Source organism: Parasteatoda tepidariorum, chromosome 8 (assembly GCF_043381705.1).
Source record: "Parasteatoda tepidariorum isolate YZ-2023 chromosome 8, CAS_Ptep_4.0, whole genome shotgun sequence".
Taxonomy (NCBI): Eukaryota; Metazoa; Arthropoda; class Arachnida; order Araneae; family Theridiidae; genus Parasteatoda; species Parasteatoda tepidariorum.
This window is the reverse complement of record NC_092211.1, coordinates 73,049,311-73,074,865: the sequence shown is the minus strand read 5'-3', so window position 1 is coordinate 73,074,865 and position 25,555 is coordinate 73,049,311. Positions and strand designations below refer to the sequence as shown.

The 25,555-nt window shown below is 31.6% G+C and overlaps 1 protein-coding gene across 1 annotated transcript; it reads right to left on the bottom strand.

The window, feature by feature from the left end:
* Positions 1-2,883: 2,883 nt before the first annotated feature.
* On the bottom strand, positions 2,884-25,245 carry LOC107456247 (putative sodium-dependent multivitamin transporter). The gene is made up of 11 exons (XM_016074069.3): positions 24,806-25,245; positions 21,461-21,526; positions 19,754-19,873; positions 16,815-16,972; positions 15,085-15,225; positions 11,229-11,367; positions 9,450-9,657; positions 7,065-7,219; positions 4,826-5,010; positions 4,316-4,413; positions 2,884-3,255 (listed from the first exon to the last, which is right to left on the bottom strand). Exons 1-11 carry the CDS (start codon positions 25,139-25,141, stop codon positions 3,134-3,136), a joined length of 1,728 nt encoding a protein of 575 aa, XP_015929555.2. The 5' UTR covers positions 25,142-25,245; the 3' UTR covers positions 2,884-3,133.
* Between the last annotated feature and the right edge of the window lie 310 nt (positions 25,246-25,555).

Below are 25,555 nucleotides of genomic sequence, written 5' to 3'. Positions count from 1 at the left end.
TAAAACAAAAAAATCGACGTACCAAGAAGCAATCATCCGATTGCTTTGAAATTTCGCATGTATGAATGTTTTGAACAGATATGACTGGAATGATGCCGACTGGGAACGTATAGACTTTAGCGACGAATCCCACTTCCAACTGTGTCCTGACGATCATCGAAGACGTGTTTGGAGACGTACAGGGCAGAAGGGGGATCCTGCCTTCACTATTGCACGCAAAAGGGCATTATGGTCTGGGGAGCCATTTCCTTTGACAGCCGGACTCCTTTGGTCGTCATTAGAGGTACACTTACTGCACAGCGGTACGTCGACGACATCCTAAGACCTGTTTTGCTACCGTTCCTTTTGCAGCGCCCTGGGCTGGTTTTTCAGCAGGACAATGCCAGACCACATACGGCACGTGTTGCTATGAACTGTCTGCAAGCTTGTCAAACTCTTCCTTGGCCTGCCAGATCACCAGATCTCTCTCCCATCGAGCATGTCTGGGATATGATGGGAAGGCGATTGCATCTGGCACGGAATGTTGATGACCTCGTTCGACAATTGGATCGAATTTGGCAGGAAATACCGCAAGAGACCATCCGGGAGCTTTATCGGTCTATGCCACGCCGTGTGGCAGCTTGTATCCAGGCTAGAGGTGGGTCAACACCTTATTGAACTTGTTACTGTAACTCTGCAATAAGTTATTCAATTGTTCTGAAATTTTCAACATTTACTATTCTGTACATTGTCTTCTTATCCACCAATTTTCGTTTCAATCGGACAACTCCTTCTTCGTGCGTCGATTTTTTGTTATAGAGTGTATTTTAAGCAGTAAATTGAAGGTCAGATAGAGAAAAGGTCATGCTTCAAAATCCTTACCAAGTTCTTACTAGAATTTTATTTGTTTTCAATATTTCGCTTTTAGTTTGCTGTTAGGTTCAGTTAATTTCGATTTTAGTTGAGAAATGTATTTCGCACGTAAACTCAAATGTGAAAGGGTTATGCAATAAGCACCAAATATACTAATATCGCTATAAAATGTTTTGTTATGATGATTATTAAAACTGCACTAATCTTAAGCAGGAGTTCTAAGGAGCAGCGATACTAAGGAGAAACGTAAAAAAAAATTGTCTTACACAAGTATTGCGTTACTCCAATTATTAATAAAAAGTAATGGACACTACTGCTATTATGGTAATAAGCGCACTTTGAATTGGTTCCAAATATATTAATATACACTCTATAACAAAAAAGTCGACGCACCAAGAAAGAGTTGTCCGATTGAAACGAAAACTGGTGGATAGGAAGACAATGTACAGAATAGCAAATGATTAAAATTTCAGAACAATTGAATAACTTATTGCAGAGTTACAGTAACAAGTTCAATAAGGTGTTGACCTGCCTCTATCCTGGATACAAGCTGCCACATGGCGTGGCATAGACCGATAAAGCTCCCGGATGGTCTCTTGTGGTATTTCCTGCCAAATTTGATCCAATTGTCGAACGAGGTCATCGACATTCCGTGCCAGATGCAATCGCCTTCCCATCATATCCCAGACATGCTCGATGGGAGAGAGATCTGGTGAACTGGCAGGACAAGGAAGAGTTTGACAAGCTTGCAGACAGATCATAGCAACACGTGCCGTATGTGGTTTGGCATTGTCCTGCTGAAAAACCAGCCCAGGGTGCTGCAAAAGGAACGGTAGCAGAACAAGTCTTAGGATGTCGTCGACGTACCACTGTGCAGTAAGCGTACCTCTAATGACGACCAAAGGGGTCCGGCTGTCAAAGGAAATGGCACCCCAGACCATAATGCTTTGCTGATGGCTGGTGTGGCGTGCAATAGTGAAGGCAGGATCCCCCTCTGCCCTGTGCGTCTCCAAACACATCTTCGATGATCGTCNCCGGCTGTCAAAGGAAATGGCACCCCAGACCATAATGCTTTGTTGATGGCTGGTGTGGCGTGCAATAGTGAAGGCAGGATCCCCCCTCTGCCCTGTGCGTCTCCAAACACGGATCGTCAGGACACAGTTGGAAGTTCGTCGCTAAAGACTGTACGTCCCCAGTCGGCATCATTCTAACCGTATCTGTTCAAAACATTCATGCATACGAAATTTCAAAGCAATCGGATGATTGCTTCTTGGTGCGTCGATTTTTCTGTTATGGAGTGTATTTGCAATTAATATACGTGGTATCTATTAAAATTGCACCAATACTGTGCCGTTTTAATATAAATACTGAAAAAAGAGGTTCTTTTAGAGGCCCTTAAAAAGTATAAATACCAGCAAAAATAGCTTGGTTGTCGCAAATTTTTACGGTCATGAATTTGTCTCAAGCAATAATGAGAGAAATTTTGACTGTCATGAATTATTTATCTCAAGCAATTCATGTCTCGCTCGCATGAGACATGTGTGCTAGACATGTGACAGATCAAATGATACTGAAAACCGTTGATCTTTATTTTCAAGGAATAAAGTACTAAAAGCACTTAACTTGATAACGTAAAGCCACTGACAGGGACAAAATATAATAATAAATGAAAAAATGGGTCTATTTTAGCTATATAATTCCTGTTGGTATATGTCTTTCAATTTTGGGTCTGATTTTGTAGTATTGATGAGTACTGATTCATTGATTGTTTTTCCTCGTACGAAAAACGGGCATTCAGCTACTACTTAATAATATATCTTATAATAATTTTGTTACATTTTAATAGTTTATAGTTTTATTCTTAATAAAGAAGTAAGGGATTAAAATAAGCAATCTATAAAATATTTTGAGATTTATATGTTTTAATAATTAACGTAGCATAAACTAATCAATGTTAGAGATTTCAATTTAATTAAGGTTAAAAAAAATAAAAAATGGATAAGTTATGATAGATTATAAAAGTATCACAAATTAAATAATCAAGATTTAAATTTAATGAAAAATCACAAATTCCTTAACAAGTTTTTTTAAATGATCCAAATCAATTTACACATTTTTAGATCAGATGTTACATAGTTCAAATCGTAATAAAATCCAATGCAAAAATTTAAATCAAAGAGTGAATTTTTGCCACTTAAGTTTGAAGCGTAAAATATGATGTTAATTATTATATGTGAATATGTGAATGATCAATTAATTTAATATAATTGAAATCTCGTATTTAGTTTTCCACATTCATTGCTTCCAGTTCGGTGAGTTCATATTTAGTTTGCTGTTTTGTCCTATTCCAAAGTATCGGGCTTAAACATTTTGAGTCAGCTGGTATTACATTTTTTCTCCATCCTGAAAACGCAATTAAGTAGAAATAAATATTTTTGCTTAAACAAAATGTAATACTAATTGCTTAAAAAATTGATAGCCATTTAAATTATAAGAATTTAATAGTGTCTCATAGAGAAGAAATTACTATGAGACCCACTGTAAAAAAATTCAGATCAAATTACGAAAAAAAGTACCGGTACTTAGGTGCCGGTATTTTCAATCCCTTTTAAGTGCCTTTTTATCGGAACTTGTTACGGAATATGAAATCGGATATACCATAATTTTTACAGTAATAATTACCTTAAAATCACTGAACCACAATACTTAAAAAAATATCTCTGTTAAAATAACGGTATAATATTTTACGGTAAAATGGATTTTAAGGATGATGCACTCAAAGCGCCGCTACCTTATACCGTAATTTGATCCCGTGTCTTTTACAGTGTACATACGTAGATTTCTATACAGAATGATTTGTATAAATAAGGACTAAACAATGCATCTGTGTTAGTATTTAGTTGTTGATTGTTACTCAATTTCTTTTTTAAGAAATTTATTTTTTCAAATGCTAATCATTTAACAGTTTTTTAGGTTCATTAAAAAATTTTTATATTTACAAATCCCAATTTTTTTTATAAACTTTCACGCTTTTTTCTTTTCACTACAAAACAAAATCTTATTGTTTTACTTATTTATACTGTTTGCAAAAACAAGTTTAAAACAAATGTAGGATAATAAAGAGATTAAATGATTGAAAGTAATTCAAAGAAAATAAACTATATTAAAAAATATTCCAAATTTGGATCATATATTTTGAAGATAAAATGCTGATATCATCTTTTATATAATTTAAAAGTTTAATTTCAATTTAATTGTAATTTTTTTTGCATTACTTAATGCAATAATATTTACTAATTATCAAACTGTTTGACCATTTTAGAAAAATACAATTTTAATAGTTTTATTTTAATAGTTTTATTTTTCTTGCTTTTACAATGATCATTACTCTATGAATTACATTACTTATAATTTATTTGAAATATTAATTTCAATAAATAAAAAAAATTGAAAAAATTCTCACCTGTTAATAGCACAGTAACAAATATGCAAACTGAAGTTAAGACAAATCCAATTCCACTGTACCAAACATGTGAAATTCTATACAGAATAAAGATATTCCTGAAATTATAAAATGATTAAATTATTACATTTGAGAAGATTTTCGTTACAAGACGGCAAAATTTAACTGGGAGTTGGAACGCATCTACACGAGGAATATTTTTCATAGAATGTATGAAAGGAACACAAGCAATGAGGAGTTAAAAATAAGTTTTTCACTGTCACATTTAAAGAATTAATGCAGGAATGAAACAATTGCTTCGGAAAACTTTGTTTGTATCTGATTTCGTCATTTAAATTATAGTCTGCTTTAATTAACCAGCAGATTTAAGGTTAGGCCCTCAAACTATAACGATTGATTCTTAGCAAGTGAAAATTAGATCATTAGGGGATCAAAAATTATACTGTGTGTTCTTTTCTTGCGCAGCGAAGGGCGCTAATTTTCTGTTAAAAGATTGAATTGAATACTTACTCTGTTGAATTATCTTTTGCAAATGATGGAGTAATTAATGATGCGTTTGAAATGGCAGTGCTTTCAAATGATGGACATCCGCTCACACTCATAGGCAGCAATGGTTGGGAGTAATCAGAAAATAAAGAACCATATGATATCCAAGAAATTAGTATAACTCCAAAAAGGAAAGCAAATGAAACACACTATAGAAACACATAGTAAGGTTAGATTGAGTAATTTAATCATTAAAAATGATCTCTTTAGAGTTTGATGGTTTGCATATTGTTAGAAATTTCACAGAAAAATGGTTAAATAACAATTTATTTAATTGTCATTTTAATATATTCAAACAAAATAACCATAAGTAAGATGGTAATCCATAACCATATTAATAACCATAAATAAGATGGTAATCCATAACCATATTAATAACAATAAATTAGCTGGTAATCCATAACCATATTAATAACCATAAATAGGATGGTAATCCATAACCATATTAATAACCATAAATATGATGGTAATCAAACTGTTAAATGTGAGAAATTCCTTCTTTTATCTGCTTTCACTAAATACGGTTAAACAAACAGAAGTTTATTGCACCAACTAAGCCCACCTAAAGAAGCCACTTAGTTTCTTGCATTGCTTACATTTTATAGCCGAGAAGGCTAATCTGGTTGTCCGACACAACTGGGGTTTGAGTCTTAGCGTTGACACCACAATATTTCCACCATTCCCTCTACACATGAAGAGTTTCCAGTATCCTGCAGTCTTCAATTTGTGTCATGTGCTCGAAAATGCAAAAGTAGCAAAAAACCGAGCTTCTACGTACAGTTAAATTTCTTTTTTTACGGTTTTGAAACAGTGCTACTTGTAAATATTTAAAAAACCGTACAGTTTTGTATTCATGGATTTATAATCATACAAGTTGTAAAATGATTCAAAATCGTACTATTAACTTCAAGGTTAATTGGATGGACAGACTGCTTACCATAATTTTAGAATGAAAATTCTAACAGTCTATCAAATAGAAATTGTTTTTCAAGTTTTAACTTTCACTTGTGCAGTTTTACAGTAGCCTATATTTTAAGGCAAAAATACTAGCTCAAAAATAATTCTAATCTATATACATATTTCTCTTGCACGGCGACAAAAAAAAGCCTCATTACAACTCCCTGAATGGCAACGCTAGAAAATCGACCAATGATTGTCGCTAAAAATGTTACATGCCAAATCTAGCTGAGGTGGCTCAACATATAGCGCTTTAAAAAACAGAAACTGAAATAACCAGAGAGAGCATCAGCTGCGGCAATCTCATACTATTAAGCTAGGCAGAAGTGAGTAGTCTTTGTCGATAGATCTCTATTTTAATATTTTGTCGAAAGCGCTTTTTTTCACGAATTTATATATTATGAATTTATTTGACGATTTTAGATTTATAACACGAATTTATATATTACGAATTTATTTGACGATTTTAGATTTATAACACGAATTTATTTTTTTTATTATTGTTATTAGTTATTCATTGAAAAATGAGTCTCAGTCGTGCTGTTACGCTTTAAGATTTTATACTATAGCACATTTCTAATAGTTTTAACGAATTACATGTAATTTATTTGAATTCAAATTTATTTTAATGACTTAGTATTTACTTAAAAGATGCAATTTTTTTTAAAAAAAAAGTTGTTATATGGATTTGAATGATTGTTTTGAATTCATAGAATTTTGTGCATTTGCAATGTACCTAAGTTAGTGGCGAGCGAAGCGAGCTTGGTTTGCGAAGCAAACCATATAAATTGCGTAGCAATTATCAGGGGTTGGCGAGCGTTAGCGAGCAGGGGGCCCAGCCCACTAGTTTATTTTGTTTCTGCTATTAACTTTTCTTAAACTAATTGGTTAATTGATACGGTCGAGATTAAAAATAGACCTTAAAGGATTATTATTTGCAGATTATTTTTATCAGTTAAAAACATTTCCATTTTCATTTATTATGAATCAAATATCGATTTTACGCCATCAGTTTTACATAAAAAAATCTTGATAGATAATAAACTTCTGTTGATTGAAACGAATTTATTTTATTTCGAAAAATTTTGATATTAAAACTATGATTTTAAAAACTCTTAATTTTTATATTCCGTATAAAACTCTTAATATATATATTTCAGCTTATATTTTTTTATTTCGAAAAAGTGCTTAAATGCGTATAATTTTTTTTTTAATTTTACATTTATAATTTACTAGAGTGGCTTACCTTGTCACTGGCCTTTCTTGATAGAACTGCAACTAAAAATAGTGCCAAAATTGGACCATCTGCTGCGTAAATAACAACGAGTGCCAACCGTTTGATACTTTTTACCCCCAGAAAACAAAAGCTGAGACCAATGCAAATTCCACCATAGATGAGAGCTTAATAAAAACATTAATAGTTAATTTAAATAATTCCATAAAAGATATGCAGAATTTCCCTGAATACATGAGCCAAACTATAAAGGGATTCAGGCATAAGGATTGAGAGTTGCATACCAAACCATGATAGTAACTGTCATCAATAAGCGGGCTTACGTAATATGAACTGGCTGTTTGTGCTCACTTGAACTGATACATTTTTTAATTGTTAGTGAACTGATTAACTGAATTAATTGAGTTAATTTTGAATTAATTATAAATAGATTGAATTTATTAATTGATAAACGGATTAATTGAATTAATAATAAATTGATTGAATTAAATAATTGCAATAATTAATTGAATTAATTGATTGTGTTATTGAATTGATTTTAATATTATTATTGAACTTACACATTTATTTAACTGAATTATTTTAATTTTATTCTTTTTTATCATAATTTTCGAAAACATCTTTCAAAGTATGTTGCAGAAAAGGCGGTTTCATGAAAATTCAATGATTTAGGGACCGATTTGTATAGTAGGTCACTAAGCTATTAAATTACGATAAAATAACCTTTAATTTGCCTATTTGAGGGAAATTTTCGATGATTATAATTAAGAATCAGAGTTAATATTATTTAGATGAATGAAAGAGCCAGATGAGGGGTTTAGGAACAGCCAGTCTATAATGTGTCAGTGCCCCTAGATGCTTGTGGCAAATATTCTGTTGCTTGGTAATTCTTTATATTCAATTTTTGTTGTACACCGACTCTTAAAATTTGGCACCATGAATCCACAGATACCATGCATATTTAAAAATATTTACACACATTCTTTCTCTAATAACATCGTTTTTCTTTTTTGTTAAATAAAAATTGATAACTCTATTCTTATGCGTTAAGAGTGGTGAAACTGTTTTATTACGGCCAAAATTACTGGATAACTTTTTGCTTACGGCTAGTACAACTGATAATTCAGAATAGCAGGCAAAAGGTGAAACTTGGAAAGATTTTGAAATATCACGTGAAATTGGGTATTTGCACTTCAAGAAGAAAATAACTCTTACCCACACATGTGACCTATGACGCCAGCACCAGCTGATAAGCAAAATGGCGTGTTAAAGTTGAGCTAAATTTCTACACATGAGTTAGAATGTTTATAATGCGAAATTATTTAAATGCAGCATCGTATCGCGCATCGAATTTTTTGAAATACAATTCTTTCTCGTCTGCGTCATTTACTTAACTTAGATTTATTATTCATTTATGTATTTTATAGCAACTGTGAGACATTTTTGTTTTGTGTACCTGGCAACTTCGATGCATTGTTAGTTTGTTTATGATCTGCATGACTCCATGTCTTTGTTAAATAACAAATATATAGTGAAAGAATTGAAATCTTTGTGTAAGAATATAGAATGTGACCACTTAAGAGTATTGATATGTGCTGGGCTTAGATGAAATAAAATGGAAAGAACAGTTGCTAACGTAAATAAATGGTATGTTTCAACAAGGGTCGAGGTACCCACATTGAGTCACTTAGAGGTATAATCTTACGATATTGTTATCGAAGACATGATTGCTAGAAACAAATTCTCTTTCTTGTGAAGAAGAATATATGTCACGGCGAAAGACCGAAATCGGTGGTTGTTGACTTTCACCGGTGTATGTCGACAATCACAGATATGCTTTGGTGAATGTCCGAAATATTTATTACATTCGATTTGACATGAATTTACTCGTGGATATAATTACATTTATTCGATATTTTAACCCTACATTGATGTTTTTTTAAGGTTAAGTGCCACTGCCCGGTATATCATACACTGATATTTTCTTAAGGTTAAGTGCCACTTCCCGGTATACCCTACACTGATGTTCTTTTAAGGTCAAGTGCCATTGCCCGATACTCCAAACACTGATGTTTCTTCTAATCTATCGTCAGTAAGTATTAAAATATAGAGTAAATATAAATATATCAAATAAATATAATAATATTAACGAAAAAATTAATATAAAATTGGATATAACAAATATTTCGGACATTCACCAAAGCAACTATGTGATTGTTGACATTCACCGGTGAGAGTCAGAAATAAGGCTATTTAGCAAATATTTCGGGCATACACCAAGCGACTAAGTGAATATTGACATTCACCGGTGAATGTCGACATTCTCCAGGTTTCAGTGTTTTACCGTAACATATATATTACTTTAAAATTTTGTTTTGCAAATTGCACAATACCTACACGAAATTTTAGCCAACCAAACAATTTTCTCCTCAGTAATCTGCTTCGATTTAAGAAGAGGTTTTATGAAATCCACAACTGTTACAGTTGAAGCACAGTTCAACGCTGAAGATATTGTACTTAAGGAAGCACAAAAGATGCCAGCTATGCAAAGACCAGTCATCCCAGGGATATTGCTGAATCTCTTTATAATGAATGCCGGGACCATCTACAGAGAAGGATTTATTAATATAAAATTACATTTGATTAAAAGCAATTTTAAAAATACAGTACAATTTTAGTGAAAAGTCCTATTGGTACACTTCATCTGATAGACAAATGGCAGGGTTACAAAAACGCAAATGTTGCAATACAACAGCGGCTATGTCATAATAAAGAGATAAGTTTACGTTAAAAGTGAGAACTTATTTCAAATTTATCGCAAAGGACTACTATCGTTATTTTAAGATATTAAGACACTTTATAAAATGAGTGATGACAAAAACAAAGAATCCTGAGTAATTTCAACAAAGTAATTTCGAAGACATTTTAGGTCATTATTAAATATTAAAAATGCTTAAAATGGGCAAATAATTTTTAAATCAGTTATGGCTTAGTGAGAAATTTCTAATTAAAAAAAAGCAGCAGTCATTAACAGTATTTCTTAAGACCAGAAAATTTAATTGAACAAAACTTCGTAAGTTTGAGAATACATTTTTATATAGCAGTACCTAAAGAAATTTTTCAAAGCTGTTTACGTTTTTATTTATCAAATCCTCGAAAAATATATTTAAGTAGGTTTTGGAACACATTTATTTACTAAATGTGGGATATATTCCAATTTTTCCCACATTGAATTGCTTAAAAAAAATACGAAAACCTCATTTAAAATATTTGCAAAAATTTCAAAATGAAACTTTATTGAAAAACTATATTTTAAGATTTTTAAAAATACAAAAATGACTGTTATTTGGAATATAAATGTATATGTATATTTCGATCTGTCAGCAGCATTCTTTTTGTTATTAGCATATAATTAATTTTTTAAGTTTGTTTCAAATTTTCCTATAATTACATAGCTCATTTTTGATTTCAAAGAATTTTTTAAACGATGAGGGCGTTAATCACGAACCTAATGATTTTCAGAACAGGAAATATTTTATATCAAAAATTTATTTTTGCTTACATTTTTAAATACGTACAGAAATTCCGTTTTTGAATCATAGTAAATATCGCTTTTTGGTTCATTTTTAAAAAAACGCCTTCAACGTGAAAGGAACTTTCGCTTCTAGCGATTTAGAATTACACTGCCGGAATAGTCTGGTTGATAGAACGTTGGACTCGTGTTCGTGAGTTCAAATCTTGCTATCCATAGAATCCCCGAGTTCAAATGATGACTGTTGCACATTAATTCTGTCGGGATCACAAAGTCCTCCAATTTTCCTTAACAAATCAATACCTCTAGGAGTACTAAATTGGAGATTAATCGTTCTCTGGCTCATGTCAAAATCACGATATGTGGATGAATAAATGAAGTATGAATAGGTCCTCCCCATAAAACGGACTGTGACATGTGTGTGGCTGAAATCATATTCGGGGCCATAGATGGGACCACTGAAAAACAAGAAACCTACCCTCTGCCTTAAAAATTCACTTGGTTTCAAGCAGGCTTGCTGATATTGGCCATTGGCATCAATAACAACGGCAGAATTACACTTGTTCTACATAAACTGTTCAATGAAGTGAATGATTTAATATAAGTTGCTCAGAAATTAGTAATAAATGATATTCGAATCGTACTTGATCATGCTTTGTCAACCCTGAATGCTCTTTATCTAATATTGGATCACAGTCATGATAAATTCCATACAAAACAATACCAAAAACTTGACACAAGGCATACAAGAAGAAAGTTGGAATCGCACTCATTCTCAGAGTTCTGAAATGAAATTTATACAAATGCAATTAACTTTGAACAACATACAATAAAAATTATAATTGCGATGACCTTTTAAAAGTTTTAACTTTCATGAAAACAAACTAAGCCTAATTACTTGTTGTTTTGATTCAAGAGATGAGATAATCACGTCTTCCATCGTAATAAATATTGATTTATCTCTCCATGTTTCTTCCGAAATTTCTTATTTTCAACAACCAAATAATTGAGAAAAGTAATAAAAAAAACTTCAAAAATCAATCGGCTTCAGTGGTTGTAAAGATCGCGTAAAATGTAACATACATGTTCATAAAAAAGGAAAGGAACGGAAAAAGTTCGAAATATTATCAATAATACGTATATTGTTAGAAATCATAGTATCACTCAAATTTGTACAACCTACGTTCAGCGCAAATTAATTATTTTTAAATTGAATTAAATGTGGCATTATTCAACTTAATTATTGTTGAATTAAACAACTAATATAAGTTTCAGCTAATGTATATGTTGTTTTGGCTTAAAAATCCGATATTTTGATTCTATTTCAAACGTACTTTCAATTTTTCTCTGAATGTATAATTCTTAATAACTAAAAGCTTCCATAAAATGTGAGTGAAAGTAAAGTAAGACCGGATAGCTAAAATTCGAATGGCTGTAGAAGCAAAACTGTTTAGAACTGTCAGATATTGACAGATTTAATCACAGTTGAGTAGAGTATACCATTCCTAGAAAATCATAGATGTACTATTTTTTTTATAAACGATTTCTTTCTTTTAGAGGAAGTTAAACCATCAAGTTAAATCATAGCAGACCAAAGAAAAGGTCAAGGGATGATGTCTTTAATCGATTTAAAATCTTTCAAGATCTCCAACTGGAAGATCAAGGTCGGGAACAGAGTTGTTTGTAGAAATATTGTGTGGCAGGCTAAGACCCACCCCGGGCTGTAGTGCCAATAACGAAGAAGAATTTCAGTTTAAGAATTCATTTGCGAAGTGATTATTTTCTTGCTCAGATTATCTGTAGCTTTTGTGAGACCCAACAAAAACACTTTCTTTATTAATTCCACCCTTTTTTCTTTCTCTCTCTTTTTAAAAAAAGTTAGAAAATACATCATTGCATAGCTAAAAATGGACATCTGATGTACACTGGTGGACAAAATTAAGAGATGGAAAGCATTTTCGCTCATTCATTCGCACATGCAAGATACCCGCACACCGCTCCATGTGTTTGACAATGAATGCCCAGAGGAACAAGCAGGAGGTCCTGAGCCCTATATGCGTCTTTTCAGGGACGCTGTTGGCCCTGAGTTCACTGTTATGGACGACAATGCGCGACCACATAGGGCTCTCATGGTTGATGAGTATCTGGAAAGCGAGGATATTCAATGAATGGATTGGCCAGCCAAATCCCCTGACCTGAATCCTATTGAACATGCTTGGGATGCTCCTGGGAGAGCTATTGCGATGCGCCAACCTCCCCCCCAGAACCATTCTGGAGTTAAAAATTGCTCTGGTGGAAGAATGGGAGGGTCTTCCACAAGTCCTCCTTAACTCCCTTATTAACAGCATGCATACTCGTTGTGCATGTTGTCTGTCAGGGGTGACCATGCACCATACTAGAGGCAACACACGCTGTACAAGCCTCACTTTTATTGTCATCTTTTATCCTTAAGTTCAGACTACATTGGATTTATTGGCAATAGATCTTGTGCCAGTGAATGGCACTTTCATTTTTGTTTTGCATGTTTTATTATCATGGAATAAGCTACATCCATACCAAATTTTATTTATTTATATTTAGTATTTTTTAAGATATTTGAGACAATGTCTTCCATCTCTTAATTTTGTCCACCAGCGTATTTTTCTTATCTTCACCAGTTGTGAGGTTTTGCTTCTGTTTTCTTTTTGAGTCACTGCAAAACAACTTTGGTTGAACATTTTTCCTGTTTTTTTATTCCTTTCTTGCTCTGTTATTCTAAATCGGTTTCATATTGTGAGAGTAGTACCCGGTCATATCCCGATGACAAAATTATCGATACGTGATGAATAATTACATTTATTAATGAATGATGATGAATAATGAATGAACGTAATGAATGATTGAATTTTCATCCACTAGAACTAAATCTTTATCCTAGGGGGTGACCTCAAATATGCAAATTAGTCAATAAAGACGATATTTTAAGTTACGAAATTGGACACAAGAGCTACTTTCTTTGAAAACATATGTGGATTATGATTTCTGACAGAATCTGGTCCCAATGAAAATATAGTCCCAATAGTTTGGTCAAGAGAACGATCAAATGATTGAAGTCAAATGCGATACTGTATAGTAACAAAAAAAGGACCAACCTGAATTACTTTCGATGTAATGATCGAATCTTCACGTTCTCGTACTTAATATTAATGGTCCGAGAGAGTGACTTCAAATAGGCTAATTAATTATTGCGGACGATATTTTAAGTTACGGAATCAGGCACAAAAACCTGTGTTCTACGCATAAACATAACTTTTTTTAGACAAATTCGGATTCCTTTCCTTCAGAATACAGAAAGTATCCGCAATCTGAGAATATGGTTCGCATAGCTTGGTCAGGAGAGCGATCCAAAGTATGAATCCCTTAATGTTAATTTTCGCCGTATCCCAAGAACTTTTCAAGCGAATTGAAAATTTTTTGCAAACAGTTATAAAATTCGTTTATCCAAAGACAATTCCATGCAAATAATAAATTTTAGTAAATATTTATTATTCTGTTTAATAATAATCGAAAAAAATTGAATTGTAAGGAACTAAATTTTTTACATCATTTTAAAGTTTGCAATTTTGCATGACAGAATACAAGATTTGAGAGAAATCAGTTCAATAGTTTATATACGTCTACGAAAATATACGAATTATTAAAGAGACTACTTTCTTGAAATTTGATTTCTCCGGAGCTACTCAACCGATTCCCTCAAATTTCTATTTTGTTATGCAAATTTACATACTTTAAAATGATGTCAGAAATTGTAAACCTCACAATTCAAAATTTTTCACTATTATTAAATAAAATAATAAAAAAATGTAAAACACACAAGAAAATTTTTTGCATGGAAATTTAGTTGGAAAGACGAATTTTATTATTACGTTCCAAAATTTTTCAATTCTCTTAAAACGTTCTCGAGATATGGCGAAAAACGCAAAGAGTAAAATTAACATTAAGGGGTCCAAACTTTGGATTGCTCTGCTAACCAAACTATGGATACCATGTTTCGCATTTTCACTGAATAAGTACGTTTTTGTTTCTTATTCAGTAACTTATATCGTCTGGACAAATTAATTATGATAGATGAGGTCACTTCCTTGAACCATTAAGAATGAGTTACAGAACGTGAAGATCTGATGTTTAGTTCAAAAGTTATTCGGAGTGGTCCTTTTTTTTATTTTGCGCACTGTATATCGTTTTTGCCTTCCATTTTGAATATTAATTAATCTAATAATTTCCCTGCTTTATAAATGTATAAGAATAATAGTTTTCGTCTGAGAATAATATGAAAATATCTAAAATAGCATTTTCTGATGGCAATTTCGAGACACTGTATTTTTTCCAGACTGAAAAATTCAGTAGACTTTATAATAATTTTAATGATCTCTATAAGAAAATTTTGGAAAATATAGTACTTGAAATGGTAAATAACTCATTTAATATATCCGAATTTGTTTAATTTTTATAAATACTTACGACTTCGCTCTGTCAACATTACTCAAACTAAGTATCCTTTGCACATCAAGCTGATTTGTACCAAATATTGTACATCCTATCGTTATCCCACGTATAATACAACTCCAAAAGTTGAATCTTTCCATGAAATCCAGACGAGGACTGCAAAAATTATTCAGTGAAATATAAAATTGAAAACATGCACATAAGTGTGAAATATAGAATTAATTACGAAACCTAATTACCTTATGAGACAAATTTGACGGAATAAACCAGGCATTTGATTAAAATTGTTATTTATACTTAACTTAATAAACAATTTAGTATAATCATCATCTAATTTGCGTTTAATTAATTTGAGAGTCCCATTCAGGCGGAAAATAGATTCTGCTTTTTTCATATTACTCTACGAAAAATAGTATAAATGTAATTTAACTATTAAGTAACTAATTAATGTTTTAAAATTAGTTTGTTTTATTTCAGTTATTGAAATTTATGATTAAAAGAAGTAAATTTTATTTTTTAAGGTTGAAATCATTTTTAAAATTTTTTAATAAACTTTCTCATTTCTTTAATGAACTGTGATCCTATATAATTAAAAATTTAAAATGTATAACTTGGTAACTAGTTTTAATAGACCTCATATTAATGAATAAAATAAAATAAAAAAGATTCCATGAAATTCATTAGCTGCTTCAGAAGTACTTTATTTAAATCACACTAGAGCTGCACACTGGGCTATTGGCGACGGTCTGGAAAGGATGTTCCGAAGGCATGGCATTACAATTTTGATCCTCTGTGGAAGAAAGGCCCCTCCCCCTTTGGAAGCGTGACGGTCTGGCCGCAAAGTCGAGCATTTTACGGTAGAACATTTTAACGAAGATGCGTACCGTGCACCCTCAGTCCTTTTGCAAGCTGATTAAAGTAATCATTCCCCCGATTACTGAGTGCTGCAAGCGATACTTGGCATTAGTCCACACTGGGAACCGTGTCATGCGATCAGCCCACTGTGGCACTCTTTATGGATGGTTTGATGTGTAAAACTATACACACATGGCACTAGGGGTTAAAATTTCGTCATAAGATTTCCGGGTTACGACTTTCAATTGATTTTTACGCTTAAGCTTGTAAAACGGCGCCATCCAATATTATTAAACTTGTAAAGTTTACAAAATAATGCGTTCTTTCAACTTAAATTTCAACGAAACAAACAACGAATGAATTCGGAAGACTCTGCAAGCATGCTATGGTGCTATCCGAAAAATAAAAAGCGGTGATATTTTTCACTAAAATAGCCAAAGAAGGGATAAAACTCAAAACAGGGCAAACCTCACACTTTATTTGTGATCTTAATTTTCTAAAATTTTCTTTAGGCTCACAACCTAGAATTTATAAATTACAGGAAACTCTTATGAATAGATAAATTGAGCTTAACTTTAAACGCATAAAACTTTCTGGAATATAAAGTCTATTCACACATCTATTAACACTATTCACACATCTCCTTATAAGCATAACGTTGGCGGAGAGATACACCGGAAGCTTTCTAAATTTCTTCCGGTTTTATAAGGCTTGCTAATGTTTACATTCAATTAACAGCCCATATAAAAAAAAATTGTGTTCAGATTATGTGCAACAAGTTAAATTTGAATAAGAATAGTCCATTTTCTGTTAAAAGAAGATCGTAAATAGAAAATTTTCATATTTAAAATAGAACAATACATACACAGAATGCATGTTAAATTATTTACTTGAAAATATCATCAAGTCTGTGCCCTGCCTTTGCTTTTTCATAAATGTTGGATACACCACCTGCATCTTGAATACCGGTAATGAAGAAGGACAGAATACAGATCAACATAAGAATGATTTGGAAGACATCTGTCCATAATACAGCTTTCAAACCACCCTAAAAACAGAAACAATTTGAGCAATGTCAGGTATGTATTTGAGATATGTATGATCAATTATGAAAAGGAATCACCCTAGCCTGTTCATATTTAAACATTTATTTAGTGGATGGATTAATTATAGCATCAAGCAGAATAAAATGTTTTTTTTTTTCTGTCAGCAGTTTTTAAATAAAATCAACGATAAATCAGACATGATATCATTTTTATCCAGAAACTTATTGCAACTAGGAGGTTCCGGTCACCAATCTCCATATTGGCCCTCATTCATCTTTATTTTTTTTCCAAAAAGATTAAGTTTGTTAATAAATAATATAATTATTATAGTTTTATGTAAAAATATATTTTACAGTGAAACCTCCAGGATAGACCTCTTCCATGCAGCGACATCAAAACCTCTCCCAACGGTCTGGCAATTCTCTGCACCAAATGCTAAAACGATCAAATATGGAAACACGAAAAAAAAATAATATCTCGAACGATAAAAACGATATAACAAAACACGATATTAAAACATTACATATAAAAAAAATTAAAATGCATGCAAAATATTTGTGTGAGGCTCTCATTTAGGGAACATTTTTTGATATATATATATATATATATATATATATATATATATATATATATATATATATATATATATATATATATATATATATATATATATATATATATATATATATATATATATATATATATATATATATATATATATATATATATATATATATATATATATATATATATATATATATATATATATATATATATATATATANTCATGGGGCACATTAGGACCCATAATCCTCATAGAACAATCCTTGACGTCTGTAAGCTACTTGAACATAGTTGCAGAGCAGGTTCACCTATTCATGGCAACAGTTTTTTCTACGTGGGATGGTGTTTACCAACGGCATAATGCACCATGTCATAAGGATCGAATCGTCATGGATTGGTTCGAGGAACATTCCAGGGACTTTCAAGTCATGTCTTGGCCCCCAAATTCACCCGGCCTTAATCCAATAGAGCATTTGTGGTCCGACTTGGAAAACCAAATTCGTGCTGCCACGTGACCCCCTCGCAATGTGAGGGAATTGCAGGACCAATTGGTGAGCGCTTGGTACCAGATACCTTAGACTACCTATCAGCACTTTGTGGAGTCAATGCCACGGCGGGTGCGAGCAGTTTTGAGGGCTAGAGGTGGTCCTACATGTTATTAACAGGGTGGTCATAATGTAATGGCTCTTTGACGAATATATTACCATAATTGGCATTACATATTTCCAAACTTTTAAAATTTCTTTAATTACTTAAACTTTCTTTTAATCATTCTTAATCGAATTATATTTAAATTAAATCTATGAGTTAATCTTTATAAAAGCGAACATGAAATATTTTATTCTTTTCTTGTCGATCAATGTAACGGCTAACTTTTTATTTCAATTATAATGCAGACTCTTTGATTCACTGTAACGCCTAATCGAAAACAAGAATCTATTTATAACTCTTAATTCTTAAATTTCTTAATACAAATGTGTTTCAGTTGCATGGTTATATTAATTCTCAGTTGGCAGTAGATTGGACAACATATTTTTTTACTACTAGTTTACCAGCTGCTAATTCTTGAATTAATAATCGAATCTTATTTTTTTTATTCCAGTGAACACCCAGTGCATTTTATTTTGCTTCATTTTATTAATTTTTTATTACTTTTCATATCATTCCATTTTTTATTACTTTTCGTATCATTCCATTTTTTATTACTTTTCATATCATTACATTTTTTATTACTTTTCATATATTTTCAATCGCGAGCCTCTAAATTGAAAATTTTGAGAGAGATTAATGTTTAGACAACAATAGATAAATAGTAAGTATTTAAAAAAAACTGGCAAAAAAATTTACTTGAATGGCACTTAAAATTGCAGTACCTTTCAAACTAATTTAAATTTTGAAAAAACTCGCTCTCAGTTTATAGTTAAAAATGGCTAACTTAACGTGTCAAATTTTCAACTCTGCAGTTGCATTTCCGTGGGCAATCCATTGGCCACCCTTACTACAAGTGTAACAGCTGATAATTCTCGAATTAATTATCAAATGTTAATTTATTTTCTTCTAGTTTACACCCTGTACATTTTTCTATACATCTTTGTAATTCGAAGTATCTAAATCATATCTTGTTAATGATGTTAATTGGAAAACCCAAAATTACTAAATATGATGTTAATTAGAAAACACAATATCACGCGGTTCTTAGGAATTTTTTACGTGACGAGATTATTATTGGAAATTCTTTTTAATGTACCATATCATTTACATTTGTAGAAAAAAGTTTATTTTAAGATGACATAATTATCTACTATGTTAACCTTCATCTATTAAAAGGTGCCTTTAGATGAACATGTCGTATATACTGTTGAATTGGTAATTAATTTTTACAGTGGTATTTACTCCACAATTTTGGTAATTAATAGTTATAGTGTTAGTTACGCCGCAATTTCTCTGTGCTTTTAGATTTTACAATAAGCTAGTATATTTATAATTTACTTCTACTTTTTGTTTTCAAAAGGAGTGACTGATAAACAAGGCTTGGCTCTTCGTGTATTTAGTACTTCTGTCAAACAGAAAATCGGAACTTCTCGTTTAAATCTTTTTGGCTATAAAATCTAACGTTCTATTGTTAAACGTAAAGTCAAATGTTTTCAAAATGATACTTAGCATGTTTTCTCCCTACTTTTCAACTAATACAAAAGAAATATTTACATCTTGCTACTTACCAGGAAACAATATAAAGTGCAGATGGCTCCCAATGATACAATTGACGTTCCAAACGATAAATCTGATACTGCACTTAAGGCTAAAACTGCTCCGTAAAGAGCAACTGACATAAAAAGCATCTAAAACAGAGTATTTCAAAATTACTGTGAACTTGCCTCTGTTATATAAATAAAACTGTAGTGGAAGTATGAGAGTTATCTACTCAACTTTGACACACAATTGTAGAAAAATTATGAGTGTACACCGAAGAGCTATTACATTATGACCACCTGCTAATAGCATGTAGGACCACCATTAGCCCTCAAAACTGCTAGCACCTGCCGTGTCATTGATAGCACAAGGTGTTAATAAGTAGTCTGAGGTATCTGGATCCAAGCGCTCAGAAACTGGTCCTGCAATTCCCTCACATTGCGAGGGTGTAGCGTGGCAGCATGAATTTGGTTTTCCAAGTAGGACCACAAATGCTCTATTGGATTATGGTCAGGTGAATTTGGGGGCCAAGACGTGAAAGTCACTCGAATGTTCCTCGACGATTCGACCCTTATGACATGGCGCATTATCCTGTTGGTAAGCACCATCCCCCGCAGGAAAAACTGCTGCCATGAATGGGTGAACCTGGTCTGCAACTATGTTCAAGTCGCTTACAGACGTCAGGGATTGATCCATGAGAATTATGGGTCCTAATGTGCCCCATGAAAACATTGTTCCTGGGAGAGAAACCATGAAAACCAGGGCGAGCCCATTGCTATAGATGGACGGTGGTCATAATGTAATGGCTCTTCGGTGTATATTAAATATTCATTAGTTTAATAAAAATTCCAGGGGGGAAATAGGTCTACATATTTAGAGAGTTCGAAACAAAGGCAAACATTTTCAAGACGCAACAGACGTAAATGAGAAAAATAAAAGAGATATGAAAAAAATGTAAAGTTGGTGTAATGATTAAAAGATAATCTAGTCCTTAAAGTAAAATTGTTTTTCTACTCTATTTGCTGCAAAATCGTTATTAGGACATTTTCAGATATTTTAGCTGATTAAGTTTTATTAAGCTGATCCTTCGAAGGATGATAATCACTGAGGACTTTACCAAAGATCTTCCCAATGGACTCTTGGCAACATTGGATATACCAGACGCTCTTTAAAATTTCTATTTAGGAAACATGATTTATATGCCAGCCATCAAGAATAGGATGAATCATCTATTGTTGCACATTGTTGGAACCTTGGTCATAAATTTAACTTTTATAGCGACAAAATTCTTTCCATCATTGTAACATCAGCTCATCTCGATGCTCTACGATCTTTTAGTCTCTTATCTCATTCCTACGAATGCCGATTCTCTAGTTTTAACGACATAAACTTCTCACTCTCCCTTTACTACTTGAAAACATATTTCTACCCTAATTTACCTCTTTCGGCCTCGAACTTTTCTCTTGACTGCAGATTTTTTTTCATTTTTTCAAATCTGTTTTGCTGTTCTCATTCACTTTTCGTTCGTCTTGAGATTGGGCGCCCTTTATTTTGAGCTCTAGAAACAATATTGATTTTTCCTATCTTGGTAACTTTTAATGCTAATGAATTCTGTTCCGTTATTAAATATTTAAGTTTCTGTGTTGCTGTGGTACAAAAAACATAGTTTAGCTGTATTATTTTTAAGGTGTTTGTCAAAGTTGATTGGATAACACTCATTTTTCTCTTACACTCACCATTTGCAGAAGGAAGAATGTTGAAAGTATCCACTTGATAATTTTTCCAAAGCGCATCTCAAGAAACTATTGAGGTAATGAGCAAGTACATGAAAATATTGAACAATAATTCAATAAACGTCTACAAAAAAAAGATGGAAACACAGCATAGTTTTTTTTACAATATCTTTTTCTTTTAAATTTAATATTCATTATTGATTCGTATAGTTTAAGTCAAAAATTAATTTTTACAGTTTAACAAACTTCTTCTAAATACTTACTCTATCTCATGATTTATAATAAATAAATGTTTGTAAAATGCAGTATATATTTGAGATAGGCACGATAGCACACATTCAATTATGGCTCCTATTACAATATAACAAATTAAATCCAATTGAGTTAATAAACCATAATTATAGATATTTAGTTTTTTTTGTGTATTTTTTGAAATGCATTTTTAATTAAATATACAAATAAAAAAATTGAATTATCAAAATGAAAATAATAGCATTTGAATATTGCAATTAAAAATAAAATGACTTCATTTTATATTTTATTGCAATTTAAAAAAATATTAGAGATGTACCCTTTGCAAATATTTAGCAGAGTCTGGGTACCCAGTAAAGGTTGAATATTTTACTCTGTTCGTTCCGGGTTCTCCATAAAATTTGAATTTAATTCCCGGTCTAAAATTACACCGAAGAGCCATTACATTATGACCACACTTCTAATAACATGTAGGACCACCTTTAGCCTTCAAAACTGCTAGCACCCACGGTGGCATTGATTCCACAAGGTGCTTATAGGTAGTCTAAGGTATCTGGTACCAAGCGTTCACCAACTGGTCCTGCAATTCCCTCACATTGAGAGGGGGCAGCGTGGCAGCACGAATTTGGTTTTCCAAGTAAGACCACAAATGTGCTATTGGATTAAGATCAGGTGAATTTGGGGGCCAAGACCTGACTTGAAAGTCACTGGAATGTTCCTCGACGATTCGACCCTTATCACATGGTGCATTATCCTGTTGGTAAACACCATCCCCGACAGGAAAAACTGTTGCCATGAATGGGTGAACCTGGTCTCCAACTGTGTTCAAGTAGCTTACAGACGTCAGGGATTGCTCTATGAGGATTATGGGTCCTAATGTGCCCCATGAAAACATTGTTCCTGGGCGAGAAACCATGAAAACCTCGGTGAGCTCATTGTTGTAGATGGAGGGTGGTCATAATGTAATGGCTCTTCGGTGCATAACAGTTATAAAAAACGATGCAAAAATTATATAACTTTCTATCAAACAAAGGTTTTACTAAACATAATAGCAAGGAACTTTATTGAGCGCCTATACGAATAAAAATATGTTTTTATTTTTATATATAAAAATATTTTTTTATTTTTATATTTTTTAAACTCAATTTAAAAAAAAAATTCTAAAGAAAATTAAGAATGATTGTTCCGATGTAGAATGAATAACGTAAAACTTTTAATTGAAGTGGTGACATCGCTAATAGTGGGCATTCTAATAAATAAATTTTTCATTTGATTTAATTAAATTTCCTTCAACATTTTTAATGTAACTTCAGTTAAATGCAGGATATTTTAAAAATGACGGCATATTCAATGAAAAATATTTTGATTATCAGGGATAATTTTTATCATATCCGAAAACTACAAAAGTAATTTACGTGCTATCTCTTAAAGTTTTCACAGTTTTGTGAAAATATGTAACCAAACCAAACCAACTTATAACCAAATATCAATAAATTAATTATTCTTTTTCCATACCATAGTAATTTTGAACAATCGAAAAGTAAAGTAACTCCTAGATATAGCAGCAAACAAAACAAAGAGCAAATTTTCTTTCATGAAAAACTTTTTTTTATGAAACTAACGCGCATTTGCATTACAGGGAGGAAAAAAACACGAAAACATCCCATGGTTAACTTGACTTTAAAAGAACATTAACCAGACTGGTTAGAAATTCTTACTAAACATGTGAAAATAAAAACTATAATTTTGAAAACCAGAATTTCTGGTAAAACGTAATCATATTAACAAAAAATCGCTGATTGAATAGTTTAAATATCATATATATTGGTTTTACCAACTATATTTAGGGTTATTTTTACCAGAAATGTCATTACCTTTTAGTGAGGTAATTTTATCAGAATTTTTTTCTGTGCATATAACTGAAAACTTTTGTCCCTTAATTTACATCTTCTGTTGTCATACACTTTTAAATAATGTTTTACTAACTATAAAATTAGAATGTTTTACTAGCTATAAAATTAGAAAATATGTCAGTATGAATTATGTCATACACTTTTAAGTAATGTTTTACTAACTATAAAATTAGAAATTATGTATGGCAACTTTTGCTTATAATTGAAGACAGTTTAGGAAAGAAATATTAGGTATCCATTTCAAATGTTTTAGTTTTGTAAAATAAAGTAAAAGCTTTTTAATAGTAAGAATTGATTCACTATCTAAAGTATTTATCTATTTTTTTATTCAGCTGAGTTAATATTTTTCTAGAGCAAAATCAAATTAAATTTTAAAGTTTCCATGAGTTGTGAAATTCTCTGAATTTTATTTTTAATCGTTAAGTTTGCTACCCGATCCAATAACAAAAACGATATTATTTGAGATACTTTATTTTAAATAATAAATTTTACATGATATTATTAATATTAGGTAATGTATCAATTAATTTTGTCTAGATTATACAAAATGTATAGAAATTTCAGATAAATATGACACATCACATCGAGCTTGCCAAATACATATCAATTAAAAAAAATNGATTGTAATTTCCTGAAAGGTAAAAGACAACTCTTATAAACACTCAATAACTTTTTTACAAAAGTCACTACGAATTTGAAAGAAGGAAAAAACAAAATTTCCGAATATTTAGTAGTTTTAAAATTAACTTAATTAGAAACTCCTTTTTATGTGCAAACATTGAATTAATTTTTGACTTCTAGTTTAGTTTCCAGATATTTTCAACGTTTACTATTTCAATGAATTTTGTAACATTTTCCAGCATTTTAAAGTTTTATAAACTTAAATTAAAATTGAAGGCATTTTAAATTTTAAAAAAATATATTTGCTTCCTTTTTCTTATAAAAATTAAGGTGATTTTGAATTTTTGATTTTCTCGAAATGTACTTTGAAGTCGTTAATTTTTTGTTTTGTATTTTTACTTTCACTTTTTGCTCGTTACTTTCTAAATTTAAGACTTTTTAATTTTAAAAAGTTACTTTTGCTCAAAGTACTTGTACTATTACTCGTTACCTTTTAAAAGTAACGTTCCTATGTATGACTAGAAGACAACATTCTTAAATAAAATTCTTTTGACAACCATACCTCATTCACAGTTGATACTCCACATTGATAGTAAACAGGTATAAAGAGTAAAGAAGCCAAAAACATACCAAAAGGCATAACAAGAAATGTTATAATATATTTCAAACCGTATCTATATACTTCAGAAGGAGCCCCAATCACTGATATTGGGGAAGTTACAGTTGCAGCAATTGATAATATAACTGGAAGTTTTGCCATTTTCCCGCCGGCCAGTAAATAATCTTTTGCTGTTTTTTGGCTTCCATAATATTTAACAGCAACACCAATGCCTGCAGATATTAACAGCGAAAAACCGATAACTATGTAGTCTGTTATTCCTAAGTAGTGCTTCAACATAATTACTACTCTTTGTCTGCTGCATACAATCGTCGTTTCAGTTATTCTTTCGAACGAAGAACAAAAAGAAAATATAAAATTCTCAAAAATGTTTTTTAATTAATATATTTGACAGTAAGTTATAAACCATAGATTTGATTCTCTAATTGTGAGAGCTATTACGAAAAATGCGAAACAACTTTTTTTTACTGGGCTTCTTACAACTTCGTAAATGTATTTCATAATTAATTATAATCTAGATGGCATTTCATAAATTAATCAAAAGGTCATCTCCAGTGATGGTCAGTCCCAGGCAGAAAAATTTGCATTAAATTCATGAGAGGAAACTATAAAATGTTTAAGCAGTTGATTTGTGTATTTCATGCAAGATTTACGTTCCATCGAATATCACATTTAAAGGATTATTGTCACTAT

Bases quoted from the DNA above. Each gene is read 5' to 3' on its own strand.
- LOC107456247 (XM_016074069.3), bottom strand. From the start codon at position 25,141: ATGTTGAAGCACTACTTAGGAATAACAGACTACATAGTTATCGGTTTT. The intron at 9,658-11,228 runs GTACGATTCGAA...CCTTCTCTGTAG, and splicing joins GGTTGACAAAGCATGATCAA to ATGGTCCCGGCATTCATTAT. The intron at 5,011-7,064 runs GTAAGCCACTCT...GTGTTTCTATAG, and splicing joins CAAGAAAGGCCAGTGACAAG to TGTGTTTCATTTGCTTTCCT.